Source organism: Nerophis ophidion, linkage group LG06 (genome assembly GCF_033978795.1).
Source record: "Nerophis ophidion isolate RoL-2023_Sa linkage group LG06, RoL_Noph_v1.0, whole genome shotgun sequence".
NCBI lineage: Eukaryota > Metazoa > Chordata > Actinopteri > Syngnathiformes > Syngnathidae > Nerophis > Nerophis ophidion.
This window is the reverse complement of record NC_084616.1, coordinates 19,552,165-19,572,168: the sequence shown is the minus strand read 5'-3', so window position 1 is coordinate 19,572,168 and position 20,004 is coordinate 19,552,165. Positions and strand designations below refer to the sequence as shown.

Genomic DNA, 20,004 nt, shown 5'->3' with positions numbered 1-20,004 from the left:
TACCCAAACATTAAATAAAGTGGCTGGACAGGACAGATTCAGTGAAAAAAAAAAAAAATATATATATATATATATATATATATTTTTTATTTTTTTTAGTTGTAAAAATTGTTTAAACAAGAAAAATATTATATATATATACATACATATATTTATATATATATATATATATTTTTTAAATTGTTTTTAATCGATAAAAAAAATAGTAAAAATAGTTATATATATATATATATATATATATATATATATATATATATATATATATATATATATATATATATTTTTTTTTAAATGTATTTATTTATTTTTTCTTTTTTTTTTTTTTTAGTTCGGGATAGCTCGGTTGGTAGAGCGGCCGTGCCAGCAACTTGAGGGTTGCAGGTTCGATCCCCGCTTCCGCCATCCTAGTCAATGCTGTTGTGTCCTTGGGCAAGACACTTCACCCACCTGCTCCCATTGCCACCCACACTGGTTTAATTGTAACTCAAATATTGGATTTCACTATGTAAAAGCGCTTTGTGTTACTAGAGGAAAAAGCGCTATATAAATATAATTCACTTCACAATTCACTTCATATCGTGATTCATCCGAAAAACCATGTATTTTGACAACCCTATTTTTGTACTATATAAGTGATAAAACCTTTTCAAAAGAGATTACGCACTCTCCCTTGGCTGCTGACGTATAAATTGGCCTAAAAAGATAAAAAAACATAAAAATCCTAACTATTCCAGTATTTCCCCTACATTTAATAGACTGTGGCACCCTGCTGCAGCAAAAGAAAAGCCGCCACAACTTAAAAATATGTGGGTTTTTTTAAGTGAAAATAACCTAAAGTGATATAATGAATGAATTGATTGATATTTGTACACTATAGACTTGTGATGCATGGACAATTCATCCACCGAAAAAAATCGTTGTTTCCTATCTGATTTGAGATAGGAGTGTTCTGAGTTACAAGCTACTTCAGGTAACCACGTAAACTTGTAAGTCGAGGTAGTACTCTACTTTAAAAATAAATTTTGATAGTTTTACACTGTTATCCTGTGTTTTTTCCTGATTATGATTGTAATTCAAACATGTACAGTTAATACATGTGATCGGTATCGAAATCAGCATCATAAAACTCTTGTCGGAGCATCCTTCATATTTACTGTTAATTAAAAACTTGACACCGACATGTGAAAGTACATGGGGAATACCAAAAGGCAGTAAAAGTAGAGTATAAGTACACACAGTGTGTATATTGTTGTCAGAGAGCGTGCTCACCTGATGGCGTGGCTGTTGCCGAGGAAACCGAAGTTGGCGTCTCAAGGCTCACTTTCCTCTTTGCTTCCATCACTGGATTCTCAAACTGAGTCTTCTGGTTGATGTGACTGCAAAATAGTACTATTATTAGTAATAATAATACTATACTTCACTTTGCATGTAATCAGTTACTAGGCATATAATTAGTTACTTTGCATATAATAAGTTACTTAGCATGGGATAAGTTACTGAGCATGGAATATGTTACTTAGCATGGGATAAGTTACTTGGCATGTAATAAGTTACATTGCATGTAATTAGTTACATTGCATGTAATCAGTAATTTTGCATGCAATAAGTAATTTGTTTGTAATTAGTTAATTTGCATGTGATTAGTTACTTTGCATGTAATAAAGTACTTTACATGTGAAAAGTTACTTTGCATGTAACAAGTTACTTTGCATGTGATAAGTCACTTTGCATGTGATAAGTTACTTTGCATGTGATAAGTTAGATTGCATGTAATTAGTTACATTGCATGTAATCAGTAATTTTGCATGCAATAAGTAATTTTGCATGTAATTAGTTACTTTGCATGTGATAAGTCACTTTGTATGTGATAAGTTACTTTGCATGGGATACGTTACTTTGCATGTGATAAGTTACTTTGCATGTGATAAGTTAGATTGCATGGAATTGGTTACAATGTATATAATCAGTAATTTTGTATGCAATAAGTCATTTTGCATGTAATTAGTTAATTTGCATGTGATAAGTTACTTTGTATGTGATAAGTTACTTTGCATTTGATAAGTCACTTTGCATGTAATAATTCACTTTGCATGTGATAATGTTTACTTTGCATGTGATGAGTTACTTATCATGTGATAAGTTACTTTGCATGTACTAAGTTACTTTGCCTGTAATAAGTGACTTTGCATGTAATAAGTTACTTTGCATGTAATAAGTTACTTTTCATGTGAGAAGTTATTTTGCATGTAATGAGTTACTTTGCATATAATAAGTCACTTTGCATGTAAAAAGTCACTTAAGATTTGATAAGTTACTTTGCATGTGATAAATTACTTTGCATGTAATAAATTACTTTGCATGTTATAAGTTACTTTGCATGTAATATTTACTTTGCATGTAATAAGTTACTTTGCATGTGAAAAGTTACTTTGCATGTAACAAGTTACTTTGCATGTGATAAGTCACTTTGCATGTGATAAGTTACTTTGCATGTGATAAGTTACTTTGCATGTGATAAGTTAATTTGCATGTAATTAGTTACATTGCATGTAATCAGTAATTTTGCATGCAATAAGTAATTTTGCATGTAATTAGTTAATTTGCATGTGATACGTTACTTTATATGTGATAAGTTACTTTGCATGTGATAAGTCACTTTGCATGTAATAATTCACTTTGCATGTGGTAAGTCATTTTGCATGTGATGAGTTACTTAGCATGTAATAAGTTACTTTGCATGGAATAAGTTAATTTGCCTGTAATAAGTTACTTTGCCATTGATAAGTTAATTTGCATGTAATAAGTTAATTTGCATGTAATAAGTTACTTTTCTTGTGAGAAGTTATTTTGCATGTAATTAGTTACTTTGCATATAATAAGTCACTTTGCATGTAAAAAGTCACTTAAGATGTGATAAGTTACTTTGCATGTGATAAATTACTTTGTATGTAATAAATTACTTTGCATGTGATAAGTTACTTTGCATGTAATATTTACTTTGCATGTAATAAGTTACTTTGCATGTATTTAGTCACTTTGCATGTAATAAGTTACTTTGCATGTGATAAGTGACTTTGCATGGTATTAGTGACTTTGCATGAAATAAGTTACTTTGCATGTAAAAAGTTACTTTGCACGTAAAAGGTTACTTTGCATGTGAGAAGTTACTTTGCATGTAATGAGTTACTTAGCATATAATAAGTCACTTTGCATGTAAAAAGTCACTTCAGATGTGATAAATTACTTTGTATGTGATAAATTACTTTGCATGTAATAAGTTACTTTGCATGTGATAAATTACTTTGCATGTATTAGTTACTTTGCATGTAATAAATTACTTTGCATGCATTGTTACTTTGCATGTGGTAAGTTACTTTGCATGCAATATTTACATTGCATGTAATAAGTTACTTTGCATGTATTAAGTCACTTTGCATGTAATATGTAATTTTGCATGGTAATTAGTTACTTTGAATGTAATGAGTCACTTTGCATGTGATAAGTTACTTTGCATGTGGTAAGTTACTTTGCATGTGATAAGTTAATTTTTATGTAAAAAGTTACTTTGCATGTAATAAGTCACCTTGCATGTAATAAGTTACTTTGCATGTGATAAGTTACTGTATGGTGTCAATAGCATATTTGAAGTTGATTTGTGACTTTTACCACATATTATCACAAGTACATAATAATTTAAATTTGTCCCAGGTGTGTTGCCGCAGAGAGGAAGTCGTTTTTGCCAATTATTTGAATGTGCAAGTCTTGTCCTTTTTTAAGTCTTATAAAGTGGTTGTACTCTTAAGCATTGTACCGTAATATTCCAGACTATGAGCCGCTATTTTTTTCCCTACACTTTGAACCCTCTGGCTCATAAAACGGAGTGACTAATTTATGGATTTTTCTTCGCTGACAGCCATGATAAAAATGATTTTATATTTAAAAAAATAATTATAAAATAAAAAAGCAAAAACTCTAAGAGGATGTTTTTCCATTTAGTGCTTTCAACAACTGGAAGTACAAGTGCCAAGCAAAGTTTGTAAGTTTTACAACTAAAACAATTCTTACTTCCTAAACCGTCCCATGTGTGACGTTTACAGGAATGTTTTCATGCATGTGTACGTGTAATCAAGCGAGCATCGTTAGCATTAGCTAATATGCTAACACGTTTGCGATTGTCTGTGTTAGCATTATTAACTTACAATGGCGTTTTTTTTGTTGTTGTTTCATTTTCACAAATTCCTCAGTAAATTCACCAAACGTCACCGTGGAGTTATCGAGTTTGTTTAGCTGATTGGAGAGCTAAGTTGCGCAGCTAGTGTGTCCATGACCAGGACTTCTGTTTTGTCTAATCAGCCATTTTACTGCCCAGTTACAGACACCGTTTGGAAACAATTAAGGTATGTAAATAAACATTTCCAGAATATTTATGTGTAAATAACTCATTTCAAAACATATACATATGCAGATAATATATGGAAATATATGTATTTCTTAAAATACAGGCCTCAAAATGAGACTAAAACCAATCAGAGTGCAAGCAATCACGTTCGGACGATGATGTGATATCACATGAAGGAGCAGACAATATCGGCGATACGGGAGATGCGGCCTCTCGCTGACCCTCTTGCATAAACAAACCCACTCATGGCGTCTTTGTCCGCAGACATGGCAGCAACACGAAACATTGAGCTCTCTTTGTTTCCCATCGGGGGCAACAACACTTTGAATTAATTGCCTGTTGGCTTTGCTGCATTGAGGGGCTGTGGGAAAACACAGTACTGACCCGTGGCAGTGGTGTTTAGGGGCAAGCATTGAATATGCGGCCTCCTTTCTGATTGGTCACTTTAATCTTGATGTGTTTTGATACAACTTTTTCATGATACTGATATAGAAGCCTTGAGTATTGGCCGATACAGATATCGATTTGGTATGATGTCAGCGGGAATCATACATAATTGTATTATTTAGTAGTGTGGAATATGAGAAACGGTTTGGTCAAGGAAAATTTATAAAAAACACTAACCTATTTATTAATGACCGTCCGGGATGGACTTACGCTATTTTTAAGTTGAAGTGGAGTGGTCATTTGTTTTAATTTTACTAACACCTTAATTTAAGGTCATTAAGTTGAATGATGCCGACATGTTTGTTACTGGATAATTTCTAATATGCCTTGGAGACCTTATATGTGTAAGTAATGTGCTATTGTGTGCTTAGCTGTTGTGTAGCTGCTAGCTCCGAGTAGGTCGTAGCTTTTGTAAATGACTTTAGTAAAGTAGAAGAAAATGTGTGTTTATTGGAGGACATTTAGATGTTAACTGACTGTCTAGATTGTCACAAATAAACACTCTGCTTGTATTGCACATGATATCACACACAAGTAAACACTCTGCAGGGCTGCTTGTATCGCACATGATATCACCCGCAAGTAAATATGCTGCAGGATTGCTTGTATCAAAAATGAAATCACACACAAGTAAACACTCTGCAGGACTGCTTGTATCGCACATGATATCACACACAAGTAAACACTCTGCAGGATTGCTTGTATCGCACATGATATCACACACAAGTAAACACTCTGCAGGACTGATTGTATCGCACATGATATCACACACAAGTAAACACTCTGAAGGAATGCTTGTATCACACATGATATCACACACAAGTAAACTATCTGCAGTACTGCTTGTATCGCACATGATCTCACACGCAAGTAAACACTGCAGGACTGCTTGTATCGCACATGATATCACACACAACTAAACACTCTGGAAGACTCCTTCTATCAAACATGATATCACACACAAGTAAACATGCTGCAGGACTGCTTGTATCGCACATGATATCCCACACAAGGAAACAGGCTGCAGGACTGCTTTTATTGCACATTGTATCACACACAACTAAACACTCTGCAGGACTGCTTGTATCCCACACGATATCACACGCAAGTAAACACTCTGCAGACCTGCTTGTATCACATATGGTATCACACACAAGTAAACACGCTGCAAGACTGCTTGTATCGCATATGATATCACACACAACTAAACACTCTGAAGGAATGATTGTATCGCACATGATATCACACACAAATAAACACGCTACAGGACTGATTGAATCGCAAATGACATCACACAAAAATAAGCACACTGCAGGACTGTTTGTATCACACATGACATCACACACGAGTAAACTATCTGCAGGACTGCTTGTATCGCACATGATCTCACACGCAAGTTAACACTCTGCAGGACTCATTGTATCGCACATGATATCAGACAACTAAACACTCTGCAAGACTCCTTGTATCGCACATAATATCACACACAAGTAAACACAATGCAGGACTGCTTGTATCGCACATGATATCCCAGACAGGGAAACAGGCTGCAGGACTGCTTTTATTGCACATTGTATCACACACAAGTAAGCACTCTGCAGGACTGCTTGTATCACATATGATATCACACGCAAGTAAACACGCTGCAGGACTGCTTGTATCGCACATGATATGGGGCGGCATGGCGTAGTGGGTAGAGCGGCCGTGCCAGAAACCTGAGGGTCGCAGGTTCGCTTCCCACCTATGGACATCAAAAGTCGCTGCCGTTGTGTCCTTGGGCAGGACACTTCACCCTTTGCCCCCGGTGCCGCTCACACCGGTGAATGAATGATGAATGAATGAATGAATGATTGGTGGTGGTCGGAGGGGCCGTAGGCGCAAACTGTCAGCCACGCTTCCGTCAGTCTACCCCAGGGCAGCTGTGGCTACAGATGTAGCTTACCACCACCAGGTGTGAATGAATGATGGGTTCCCACTTCTCTGTGAGCGCTTTGAGTATATAACAATAGAAAAGCACGATATAAATCTAATCCATTATTATTATTATTATTATTGATATCAGACAGAAGTCAACACGCTGCAGGACTGCTCGTATCGCACATGATGTCACACACGAGTAAACACTCTGAAAGACTCTTTGTATCATTGCACATGATACCACACACAAGTAAACACTCTGCAGGACTGCTCGTATCGCACGTGATATCACATGCAAGTAAACACTCTGCAGGACTGCTTGTATCGCACATGATATCACACGCAAGTAAACACTCTGAAGGAATGCTTGCATCGCAGATGATATCACACATTGCACATTCATCTTTTTGCTGATACTGGATCAGGTGCTGTTCAGTGTGTACTCACTCCACGTAGTAGGTGCCGTACTGCGGGTCCTGGATCCTCTCCCAGCCGTAAGGCAACTCTGTGGGAAAGGAAAGAGAAGAGAACGTCACGAGCAAATAATTTCTTGCGTTCTTCTCCACAAAAGAAGGATCATTTCGTTCGCCTTCAGACGAGAGAGAAATGCTGAGTTGTTGCACCGCCAGAAAACTAATATTCTTCTTTCCTCAAGTGTACACGTGAGCGCCATGTCAAGATGCTGCACTCATGCATTCTCTGCAGAGCCACGACATGACATATACAATAAGTGATATGAGTTTGGCGTGGCGATACAGCTTTTAATACCGTGGTGATATCGTGATAATGCAGGTCGACATTACAGCTGTGTCCTGTCTGACAGCAACACGCTATCGAACGCGTCCTTAACGTAATGTAGCATCCTCGCTAGCGGCTAACGGCAAAGTCAGCAATCCCCGACCAAATGGCGGCAAATAAAGTTTCTTACAAGTAGCATTATCACTGGAGGACTAGTGAAACATGCTGCACTACACACCATAGGAGGATACAATAAGCCGTGCTAACAGCTGAGCTAGAGCTCTTGAATGCAAATAGGGGGAAGGTGGAACGATACACATATCGACTGTAATGATACCAAGTAGAGTATCAGTATATGGCCGATAAAATATTGATTAGATCTATATTTTACTATAATTTTTTTTATGTGTTTTTTATTATTGATTACAAACTAAAAAAATGTTAAATACTGGACACAGTATGACTTTAAGGGGAAAAAAATAAAATATTTAATTTAGAGCCAATTTTTTTGCACCTTTGACTTTATTTCCACAAAAATATTGTATGTTGTGAAAATGAATAAGGAAACAAATCAAATATTTCATTGATAATTTTACACCGCCATCTTGTTTTCATGACCGATTATAACTGTGCTGAAAAATGTAATCATATCATGATATGGAAAATGTGAAGTATCGGTATCGGCATGGGTAAGACCGATACTGCCCCTGTAACGACTTGGCATCGGATCCATACCCAAATGTGTAGTGTCGACCAAAACTTCAAAGAAGAGAAGAATAAGTGAGTTTTACATTTGAACAGAAGTGTAGAGAGAACATGATACTTCCTGTTAAAACAGGAAATAAGCAGATATTAACAGGAAATGAGCATGAATCATTGTTTTGATAAAATAATATAACTGGAAATGATGCAAAATGTTACTGCATTTGCAGCAGCTAATATAAAAAAACCTTTGTAACTTTTTAAAAATATTTTTTCAATCATTTATATGACACATATATAGTGTATATATATATATATATATATATATATATATATATATATGATATTATTATTATTGTAGGGTAATATATTATAGTATATTGTGAGCAGAAGGCTGCATATCGAATATGATATCGATTTTAGGACTTATAACTAGGGCTGGGCGATATGGCTGAAAACTGTATGATTATATAAGTGTTTGATAGCAGTTTATACCGAATAATTATTATTATTTTTAGGACCAAAGTGCGAGTATGAAACCTGACTGAAAGGGTTCACAAAGATAGTTGGACTCGAAGTTTTTATTAAGCTGCTGTGCAACAATGATTTTTGAGAATTTTAGAGATAAAGGGGAGGTGCCACAACAGGAGGTCAGAATACAGTTTATGTCTTTTAAGTGGCGGATGAATAAATGAAAGCATGTAACCATAAATAACTTTCCCGCAGGTTTAGGGAAACAGCTGTGCTCTAAAGGGTGAGCTAGAAGGCGTGGTGTTAGCGGTCTTGGCTCGCATCATTTAAATATCTTGCTTGCTCGGCAGTTTTGGAAGCATCATGAAAAAAGTCACATGTGTAATGATATCTCACCTCCTTCCTCGCATTTCTCGGCAGCCTTGGCCTTCTTGGCGAGTCGCGGGTCCAACCAGGTGGTGGTTTTGCTGTTGTGGCTGCAACCAAAATTAGACTTTGTTCAAATCTTTACAAAGATAACCGGACCGTTTAGCTATTACTAGCAACACATTTCGGACAAAAATTAAAGAAGATGATCGCAAATATAACACTTGGATTCAAACCAATGTTGACGTACAAAACCCAAAACCAGTGAAGTTGGCACGTTGTGTAAAAGGTAAATAAAAACAGAATACTATAATTTGCAAATACTTTTCAACTTATATTCAATTAAATAGACTGTAAATACAAGATATTTAATGTTCCAACTGGAAAATGTTATTTTTTGCAAATAATAGCTCATTTGGAATTTGATGCCTGCAACATGTTTAAAAAAAGCTGGCACAAGTGGCAAAAAAGACTGAGAAAGTTAAGGAATGCTCGTCAAACGCTTATTTGGAACATCCCACAGGTGAACAGGCTAATTGGGGCGAGAGTCACCTCTTTGTCAACAAATGCGTGAGCAAATTGTCCAACAGTTTAAGAACAACATTTCTCAATGAGCTATTGCAAAGGATTTAGGGATTTTACCATCTACGGTCCGTAACTCCTCTCTGAGCTGCCACCTTACCGTGGTAGAGGAGTTTGAGTGTCCCAATGATCCTAGGAGCTATGTTGTCTGGGGGCTTTATGCCCCCTGGTAGGGTCTCCCAAGGCAAACTGGTCCTAGGTGAGGGACCAGACAAAGAGCAGCTCGAAAACCTCTATGAAAAGTAAAAACAAAGGACCCAGATTTCCCTCGCCCGGACGCGCGTCACCGGGGCCCCCCTCTGGAGCCAGGCCCGGAGGTGGGGCACGATGGCGAGCGCCTGGTGGCCGGGCCTGTACCCATGGGGCCCGGCCGGGCACAGCCCGAAGAGGCAACGTGGGTCCCCCCTCCAATGGGCTCACCACCCATAGCAGGGGCCATAGAGGTCGGGTGCAATGTGAGCTGGGCGGCAGCCGAAGGCAGGGCACCACTTCTCTTGAAAGGGGCTGGACTCTCTTTCACTCTGGCGTGGCCGGCAGTGAGAGGCGACGGGCTGGGGTGGCAATTCTGGTTGCCCCCCGGCTTAAAGCCTGCACGTTGGAGTTCAACCCAGTGGACGAAAGGGTAGCCTCCCTCCGCCTTCGGGTGGGGGGACGGGTCCTGACTGTTGTTTGTGCTTACGCACCAAACAACAGTTCAGAGTACCCACCCTTTTTGGGTACACTCGAGGGAGTACTGGAGAGTGCTCCCCCGGGTGATTCCCTTGTCATACTGGGGGACTTCAACGCTCATGTTGGTAACGACAGTGAAACCTGGAGAGGCGTGATTGGGAAGAATGGTCGCCCGGATCTAAACCCGAGTGGTGTTTTGTTATTGGACTTTGGTGCTCGTCACAGTTTGTCCATTACAAACACCATGTTCAAACTTAAGGGTGTCCATATGTGCACTTGGCACCAGGACACCCTAGGCCGCAGTTCCATGATCGACTTTGTAGTTGTGTCATCGGATTTGCGGCCTCATGTTTTGGACACTCGGGTAAAGAGAGGGGCGGAGCTTTCTACCGATCACCACCTGGTGGTGAGTTGGCTGCGATGGTGGGGGAGGATGCCGGACAGACCTGGCAGGCCCAAACGCATTGTGAGGGTTTGCTGGGAACGTCTGGCAGAGTCTCCTGTCAGAGAAAGTTTCAATTCCCACCTCCGGAGAAACTTTGAACATGTCACGAGGGAGGTGCTGGACATTGAGTCCGAGTGGACCATGTTTCGCACCTCTATTGTCGAGGCGGCTGATCGGAGCTGTGGCCGCAAGGTAGTTGGTGCTTGTCGTGGCGGTAATCCTAGAACCCGCTGGTGGACACCAGCGGTGAGGGATGCCGTCAAGCTGAAGAAGGAGTCCTACCGGGTTCTTTTGGCTCATAGGACTCCAGAGGCAGTGGACAGGTACCGACAGGCCAAGCGGTGTGCAGCTTCAGTGGTCACAGAGGCAAAAACTCGGACATGGGAAGAGTTTGGGGAAGCCATGGAAAATGACTTCCGGATGGCTTCGAAGCGATTCTGGACCACCATCCGCCGCCTCAGGAAGGGGAAGCAGTGCACTGTCAACACCGTGTATGGTGCGGATGGTGTTCTGCTGACCTCAACTGCGGATGTTGTGGATAGGTGGAAGGAATACTTTGAAGACCTCCTCAATCCCACCAACACGTCTTCCTATGAGGAAGCAGTGCCTGGGGAATCTGTGGTGGACTCTCCTATTTCTGGGGCTGAGGTTGCTGAGGTAGTTAAAAAGCTCCTCGGTGGCAAGGCCCCGGGGGTGGATGAGATCCGCCCGGAGTTCCTTAAGGCTCTGGATGCTGTGGGGCTGTCTTGGTTGACAAGACTCTGCAGCATCGCGTGGACATCGGGGGCGGTACCTCTGGATTGGCAGACCGGGGTGGTGGTCCCTCTCTTTAAGAAGGGGGACCGGAGGGTGTGTTCCAACTATCGTGGGATCACACTCCTCAGCCTTCCCGGTAAGGTTTATTCAGGTGTACTGGAGAGGAGGCTACGCCGGATAGTCGAACCTCGGATTCAGGAGGAACACTGTGGTTTTCGTCCTGGTCGTGGAACTGTGGACCAGCTCTATACTCTCGGCAGGGTTCTTGAGGGTGTATGGGAGTTTGCCCAACCAGTCTACATGTTCTTTGTGGACTTGGAGAAGGCATTCGACCGTGTCCCTCGGGAAGTCCTGTGGGGAGTGCTCAGAGAGTATGGGGTATCGGACTGTCTTATTATGGCAGTCCGATCCCTGTACGATCAGTGTCAGAGCTTGGTCCGCATTGCTGGCAGAAAGTCGGACACGTTTCCAGTGAGGGTTGGACTCCGCCAAGGCTGTCCTTTGTCACCGATTCTGTTCATAACTTTTATGGACAGAATTTCTAGGCGCAGTCAAGGCATTGAGGGGTTCCGGTTTGGTGGCCGCGGGATTAGGTCTCTGCTTTTTGCAGACGATGTGGTCCTGTTGGCTTCATCTGGCCGGGATCTTCAGCTCTCACTGGATCGGTTCGCAGCCGAGTGTGAAGCGGCCGGAATGAGAATCAGCAACTCCAAATCCGAGTCCATGGTTCTCTCCCGGAAAAGGGTGGAGTGCCATCTCCGGGTTGGGGAGGAGACCCGAGTGGAGGAGTTCAAGTACCTAGGAGTCTTGTTCACGAGTGGGGGAAGAGTGGATCGTGAGATCGACAGGCGGATCGGTGCGGCGTCTTCAGTAATGCGGACGTTGTACCGATCTGTTGTGGTGAAGAAGGAGCTGAGCCGGAAGGCAAAGCTCTCAATTTACCGGTCGATCTACGTTCCCATCCTCACCTATGGTCATGAGCTTTGGGTCATGACCGAAAGGATAAGATCACCGGTACAAGCGGCCGAAATGAGTTTCCTCCGCCGTGTGGCGGGGCTCTCCCTTAGAGATAGGGTGAGAAGCTCTGTCATCCGGGAGGAACTCAAAGTAAAGCCGCTGCTCCTCCACATGGAGAGGAGCCAGATGAGGTGGTTCGGGCATCTGGTCAGGATGCCACCCGAACGCCTCCCGAGGGAGGTGTTTAGGGCACGTCCAACCGGTAGGAGGCCTCGGGGAAGACCCAGGACACGTTGGGAAGACTATGTCTCCCGGCTGGCCTGGGAACGCCTCGGGATCCCCCGGGAAGAGCTAGACGAAGTGGCTGGGGAGAGGGAAGTCTGGGCTTCCCTGCTTAGGCTGCTGCCCCCGCGACCCGACCTCGGATAAGCGGAAGAAGATGGATGGATGGATGGGCTTAGAGAATCTGGAGAAATCACTGCACGTAAGCGGCAAAGCCGAAAACCAAAATTGAATGTCTGTGACCTTCGATCACTCGGGCTTTACTGCATCAAAAACCGACAACAGTGTGTAAAGGATATCACCACATGGGCTCAGGACCACATCAGAAAACCACTGTCAGTAACAATAGTTAGTCGCTACATCTGCAAGTGCAAGTTAAAACTCTACTATGGGACGGCGTGGACACCTAGTACCAACCTCGTCACGTCCGTTGTGTCCTGAGCAAGACACGTCACCCTTGCTCCTGATGGGTGCTGGTTGGCGCCTTGCACGCTAGCTCCCTCCATCAGTGTGTGAATGTGTGTGTGAATGGGTAAATGTGGAACTAGTGTCAAAGCGCTTTGAGTACCTTAAAGGTAGAAAAGCGCTATACAAGTACAACCCATGTATTTATTTATTTACTATGCAAAGCAAAAGCCATTTATCAACAACACCCAGAAACGCCGCCGGCTCCGCTGAGCCCGAGCTCAACTAAGATGGACTGATGCAAAGTGGGAAAGTGTTCTGTGGTCTGACGAGTCCACTTTTCAAATTGTTTTTGGAAACTGTGACGTCGTGTCCTCCGGAAAACAAAGAGGAAAAGAACCATCCGGATTGTTCTAGGCGCAAAGTTGAAAACTCAGCATCTGTGATGATATGGGGGTGCATTAGTGCCCAAGACATGGGTAACTTACACATCTGTGAAGGCACCATTAATGCTGAAAAGTACATACAGGTTTTGGAGCAACATATGTTGCCATCCAAGCAACGTTATCATGGATGCCCCTGCTTATTACAGCAAGACAATGCCAAACCAGTGTGGCTTCATAGTAAAAGTGTGCGGGTACTAGACTGGCCTGCCTGCAGTCCAGACCTGTCTCCCATTGAAAATGTGTGGCGCATTAAGAAGCGTTAAATACCACAACGGAGACTGTTGAAAAACTTAAGCTGTATATCAAGCAAAAATGGGAAATAATTCCACCTGAAAAGCTTCAAAAATGTGTCTCCTCAGTTCCCAAATGTTTACTGAGTGTTGTTAAAAGGAAAGGCCATGTAACACAGTGGTAAACATGCACATGTGAAAACTTTTTTGCAACATGTTGCTGGCATTAAATTCTAAGTTAATGATTATTTGCAACAACAAAAAAAAAGAAGCTTCTCAGTGTGAACATTAAATATCTTGCCTTTGCAGTCTATTTAATTGAATATAAATTGAAAAGGATTTGCAAATCATTGTAGTCTGTTTTTATTTTGCACACCTCTTATATTCTTAAAAACTATAACTAAAAGGTCCTAAACACTTTTTATCCGCTCCTGCCCATGACAATATTACATTTATTATTAATAATTCATAATTGACAGCAATTAATTTACTACAGTCAGGCCTGGAATATGAAAGTTTATTTGTGTCTTTGTTGGGAAATATTTTTTGGGCCAGTTAATTTTTTGTGTTTGAATTTTAAGAAATGAATTTGATTGACTTCAAATAATACGGCCAATTTCATTAAATAGAAATAAAAAAATTCAGTTTGTTAAAATACAAAAAATATGATTATAAACACCCTTTGCTTCAAAACTGAAGACCCACACATTTGAATTATTTTGCACTACATTTTTTTACACTGAATACTGAATTTGTTTTATATTTCATTTTCATACACTGAATTATTTTGCACTGAATTTGTTTTATATATATTTTTTACAGTGAATTATTTTGCACTTAATTTTTAATGCAGCTGAGATAGGCTCCAGCACACCCCGTCACCCCAAAAAGGGAGAAGCGGTAGAAAATGGATGGATGGTTGGATTCATTTTTATACACTAATACTGATTTTTTTTATATTTAATTTTTATACACTAAATTATTTTGCACTGAATTTTCAATGCAGCTGAGATAGGCTCCAGCACCCCCCGCCACACCAAAAAGGGACAAGCAGTAGAAAATGGATGGATGGATTAATTTCTATACACTGAATACTGAATTTGTTTGGATTACATTTTTTTACAGTGAATTATTTTTGCACTGAATTTTTATCCACTGAATACTGAATTCGTTGTTATATTTAATTTTTAGACCTTGAATTATTTAGCACTGAATTTTTGTCCTTTGAATACTTAATTATTATTTTTGGATTTAATTTTTATTCATTTAATTATTTTGCATTGAATTTTTAGACACTGAATACTAAATTTGGTTTATTTAATTTTTTTATACACAGAATTATTTTGCACCAAATTTTTGAAACAAGAATTGTTATTGATCAGGAATTGGCGTAATAATTATTGATCAGGCAATAGAAGAATGGTTATTGATCAGGAAATAGAACAATTGTTATTGATCAGGCAGTCAAATAATTGTTATTGATCAGGCAATAGAATAATTGTTATTGATCAGGAATTACAATAATTGTTATTGATCAGGCAAAATAAGAATTGTTATTGACCAGGCAATAGAATAATTGTTATTGATCAGGAATTACAATAATTGTTATTGATCAGGCAAAATAAGAATTGTTATTAATCAGGCAATAGAATAATTGTTATTGATCAGGAATTACAATATTGTTATTGATCAGGTAAAATATGAATTGTTATTGATCAGGAATTAGAATAATTGTTATTGATCAGGCAATAAAATACGTGTTATTGATCAGGCAGCAGAATAACTGTTATTGATCAGGCAGTGGAATAATTGTTATTGATCAGGCAGTAGACAAATTGTTAACGATCAGGAAATAGAAGAATTGTTATTGATCAGGCAGTCAAATAATTTTTATAGATCAATAAATAAAATAATTGTTATTGTTCAAGAATTGGAAGAATTGTTATTGTTCAAGAATTGGAAGAATTGTTATTGATCAGGAATTAGAATACTTGCTACTGATCAGCCAATAGAATAATTGTTATTGACCTGGCAATAGAAGATTTGTGTTGATCAGGCAATAGAAGAATTGTTATTGATCAGGAAATAGAATAATCATTATTGATCAGGCAGTCAAATAATTATGATTGATCAGGCAATAAAATAATTGTTATTGATCAGGAAATAGAATATGTTTTATTGATCAGTAATTAGAATACATGTTATTGATCAGGCAATATAATAATTTTTATTGATCAATAAATAGATAAATTGTTATTGATCGAGAATTACAACAAATGTTATTGATCAGGAATTAGAATAATTGTTATTGATCAGCCAATAGAATAATTTTTATTGATCTGGCAATAGAAGGTTTTTATTGATCAGGCAATAGAAGAAGTGTTATTGATCAGGAAATAGAATAATTGTTATTGATCAGGAATTAGAATAATTGTTATTGATCAGGAATTAGAATAATTGTTATTGATCAGGAATTCGAATAATTGTTATTGATCAGGAAATAGAATGAATGTTATTGATCAGGCAATAGAATAATTGTTATTGATCAGAAAATAGAATAACCATTATTGATCAGGCAGTCAAATAATTATTATTGATCAGGCAATACAATGATTGTTATTAAACAGAAAAAAAATAGTTTTTATTGATCAGGAATTAGAATAATTTTTATTGATCAGGAATTACAATAATTGTCATTGATCAGGCAAAATGAGAATTGTTATTGATCAGGCAATAGAACAGTTGTTATTGATCAGGCAATAAAATAATTGTTATTGATCAGCCAGCAGAAGAACTGTTATTGATCAGGCAATAGAAGAATTGTTATTGATCAGGCATCAGAATAATTATAATTGATCAGGCAATAAAATAATTGTTATTGATCAGGAAGTGGAATAATTGATATTGATCAGGAAATTGAATAAATGGTATTGATCAGGATTTGGAATAATTGTTATTGATCGGGCAAAAGAATAATAGTTATTGAACAGGAATTAGAAGAATTGTTATTGATCAGGCAATAAAATAATTGTTATTGATCAGGCAGCAGAATAATTGTTATTGATCAGGGAGTAGAATAATTGTTATTGATCAGGCAATAGAATAATTGTTATTGATCAGGCAATAGAAAAATTGTTATTGATTAGGAAATAAAAAAAATTATTGATCAGGCAGTAAAATAATTGTTATCAATCAGGCAATAGAAGAAATGTTATTGATCAGGCAATAGAAGAACTGTTATTGATCAGGCAGTAGAAGAATTGATGAGAAGATGGGCGAGCAGGTGAGGCGAGACCAGGAGGTCTCAGACTTACTCTATGAAGTAGACCATGCCGCTGTCGGTGTAGGCCATCTCCCAGTTCTTGGGCAGCGGCTCCTGGCCGTCGTCCTGCGCCGCGGCGCTCCACGCTCGCGGGTCCACGGCGGCGTTGTAGCTGGGGACCGTCCTCCTCCACTCCGCCTTGTCCGCGTGGTCTACCGTGGCCCGACATGCCGCCAGGGACACGGGCAGGGACACAGAGAGGGGGATGGGTTGGGAGTAGGGGTAGGGCAGGTGGTAGAAGGAGAAGGAGATAGGAGGTGAGAAGGTGGAAGCGTTGGACCTTCTCTGGGCACCTTGCATGCTGCCCTGCTGATGCTGATGATGGAGGTGATGGACACTTTTATCCCAGCAGAAGAGGAAGAAGTGCGGAGAAAGAGAGAAAGAGAGAGAGAGAGAGGCGACAGAAAGTGTACACGAAGAAGAGACTAGCGATTGGCATAGCATGTCAGCGGTGATTTACTGTGATGTGCCTCATGGGCAACATGGAGCTGACCAACGCTTTAGCATCATCGGCGTGTTAGCATTATCATTGTGTTAGCATCATCGCCGTGTTAGCATCATCACCGTGTTAGCGTCATCAACGTGTCGGCATCAGCGCCATGTTTGCATCATCATTGTGTTGGTATCGTCACCCTGTTAGCGTCATCAAAGTGTTAGCGTCATCACTGTGGTGCATCATTATTGTGTTAGCATCACCGCCGTGTTAACGTCATCAATGTGTTGGCGCCCTCGCCGTGTTTGCATCATCGCTATGTTCACATCGGTATGTTTGCATCATCATTGTGCTAGCATTTTCATTGCCTTAGCGTTATTAACGTCTTAGCATCGTCGCCGCGGTAGCGTCATTGCCGTGTTAGTGTCATCGTGTTAGCAGTCTCACCGTCTTACCTTTATTAACGTGCTATCATCACTGTGTTAGCATCATAACTGCGTTTGCATCATTGCTGTGTTAGCGTCATCACTGTGTTAGCATCATCACCGTGTTAGCATCATCACTGTGGTAGCATCATCACTGTGGTAGCGTCACCACTGTGTTAGTGTCATCACTGTGTTAGCATCATAACCGCGCTTGCATCATTGCCGTGTTAGCGTCATCACCGAGTTCGCGTCATCACCGTGTTAGTGTCATCACTGTGTTAGCGTCACCACTGTGTTAGTGCCATCACTATGTTAGCATCATAACCAAGTTTGCATCATTGCTGTGTTAGCATCATAACCGAGTAAGCATCATCACCGTGTTAGCGTCATCACCGTGTTAGTGTCATCAATGTGTTAGCATCAAAACCACGTTTGCATCATTGCTGTGTTAGGATCATCACCGAGTAAGCATTATCACCGTGTTAGCATCATCACTGTGTAGCGTCATCACCGTGTTAGCGTCATCACTGTGTTAGCGTCATCACTGTGTTAGTGTCATCACTGTGTTAGCATCATTAACATGTCAGCATTCTTGATGTGTTGGCATCATCACCGTGTTAGTGTCATCACTGTGTTAGCAACATAACCACATTTGCATCATTGCTGTGTTAGCATCATAACCGAGTAAGCATCATCACCATGTTAGCGTCATCACCGTGTTAGTGTCATCAATGTGTTAGCATCAAAACCACGTTTGCATCATTGCTGTGTTAGCATCATCACTGAGTAAGCATCATCACCGTGTTAGCGTCATCACTGTGGTAGCGTCATCACCGTGTTAGCGTCAGCACCGTGTTAGCGTCATCACTGTGGTAGCGTCATCACCGTGTTAGTGTCATCACTATGTTAGCATCATTAACATGTCAGCATTCTTGATGTGTTGGCATCATCACAGTGTTAGTGTCATCCCTCTGTTAATATCATCACCGTGTTAGTGTCATCACTGTGTTAGCTTCATTACTGTGTTAGTATCATCACTGTGTTAGCATCAACATGTCGGCATTCTTGATGTGTTAGCATCATCACCGTGTTAGTGTCATCACTGTGTTAGCTTCATTACTGTGTTAGTATCATCACTGTGTTAGCTTCATTAACATGTCAGTTTTCTTGATGTGCTGGCAGCATCACTGTGTTAGCATCCTCAATGTGTGAGCAGCATGACCGTTTTAGCATCATCATTGTGTTAGCATCATCACTGTGTTAGCATCATAGCTGTGTCAAATCCGTCACTATCTTAGAGTGTTAGCATCATCGCAATGTTAACATCATTGCCGTGTTAGCATCATCGCCGTGTGAGCATGTTAGCATCATTACTTTGTAGCATAATAGGATCATCACTGTTATCATTGTCGCTTTGTTAGCATCATCACTGTGTTAGTATTATTACTGTGTAAGCATGTTAGCATCATCGCTGTGTTAACATCATCGTTGTGTTAGCATGTTAGCATCATCATCGTGTTAGCATCATCACCGTGTTAGCATTAAATGTGAGTGTAGCAAACATTCACTGATTGATGAACAATGTAAACAGGTGATGGATCAAGGGTGTCCAAAGTGTAGCTCCGGGGTCCATTTGTGGCCCGCAGCTAAAAAAATTTTTATGGCACTTTCTAAGAATATTTTTACCAAAAAAACATTAAAAAAAGTGTAATAAAAGAGCAAACAGGTGAAATGTAACGACTGAATGTTGTAATGTTGACTTTAATAACACACATTTTTAACACTTTTATCAGTGGAACCTTTTTGGATCCCCGAGACCTTTAGTGTGATTTTTTTTCAAACTGTCATTGTAAAAAAAACAATGAAATAAAATCAATGTGTTTTTTTTAATTGTTTACCAATTTAAAGCTCCAAGTACTTTACAGCATATAGTCCAAATGTCTGGGGGAAATATTGCATATTTTGTGTTTTTCCTATTAAAAAAACTGGGTTTTTACACAAATAATAAAACA

At 39.7% G+C, this 20,004-nt stretch overlaps 1 protein-coding gene across 2 annotated transcripts in view; it reads right to left on the bottom strand.

Annotated features, from left to right (window-relative positions):
• The window catches only part of magi3a (membrane associated guanylate kinase, WW and PDZ domain containing 3a), a 232,992-nt gene that overhangs the window by 43,357 nt on the left and 169,631 nt on the right, over window positions 1-20,004 (bottom strand). For both annotated transcript variants that reach the window (XM_061902945.1, XM_061902944.1), the window contains exons 5-8: window positions 17,127-17,286; window positions 9,071-9,150; window positions 7,211-7,268; window positions 1,270-1,376 (exon numbers count right to left, since the gene is read on the bottom strand). In XM_061902945.1, coding sequence (XP_061758929.1) covers window positions 1,270-1,376; window positions 7,211-7,268; window positions 9,071-9,150; window positions 17,127-17,286 — 405 coding nt within the window. The remainder of the gene's footprint in view (window positions 1-1,269; window positions 1,377-7,210; window positions 7,269-9,070; window positions 9,151-17,126; window positions 17,287-20,004) is intronic.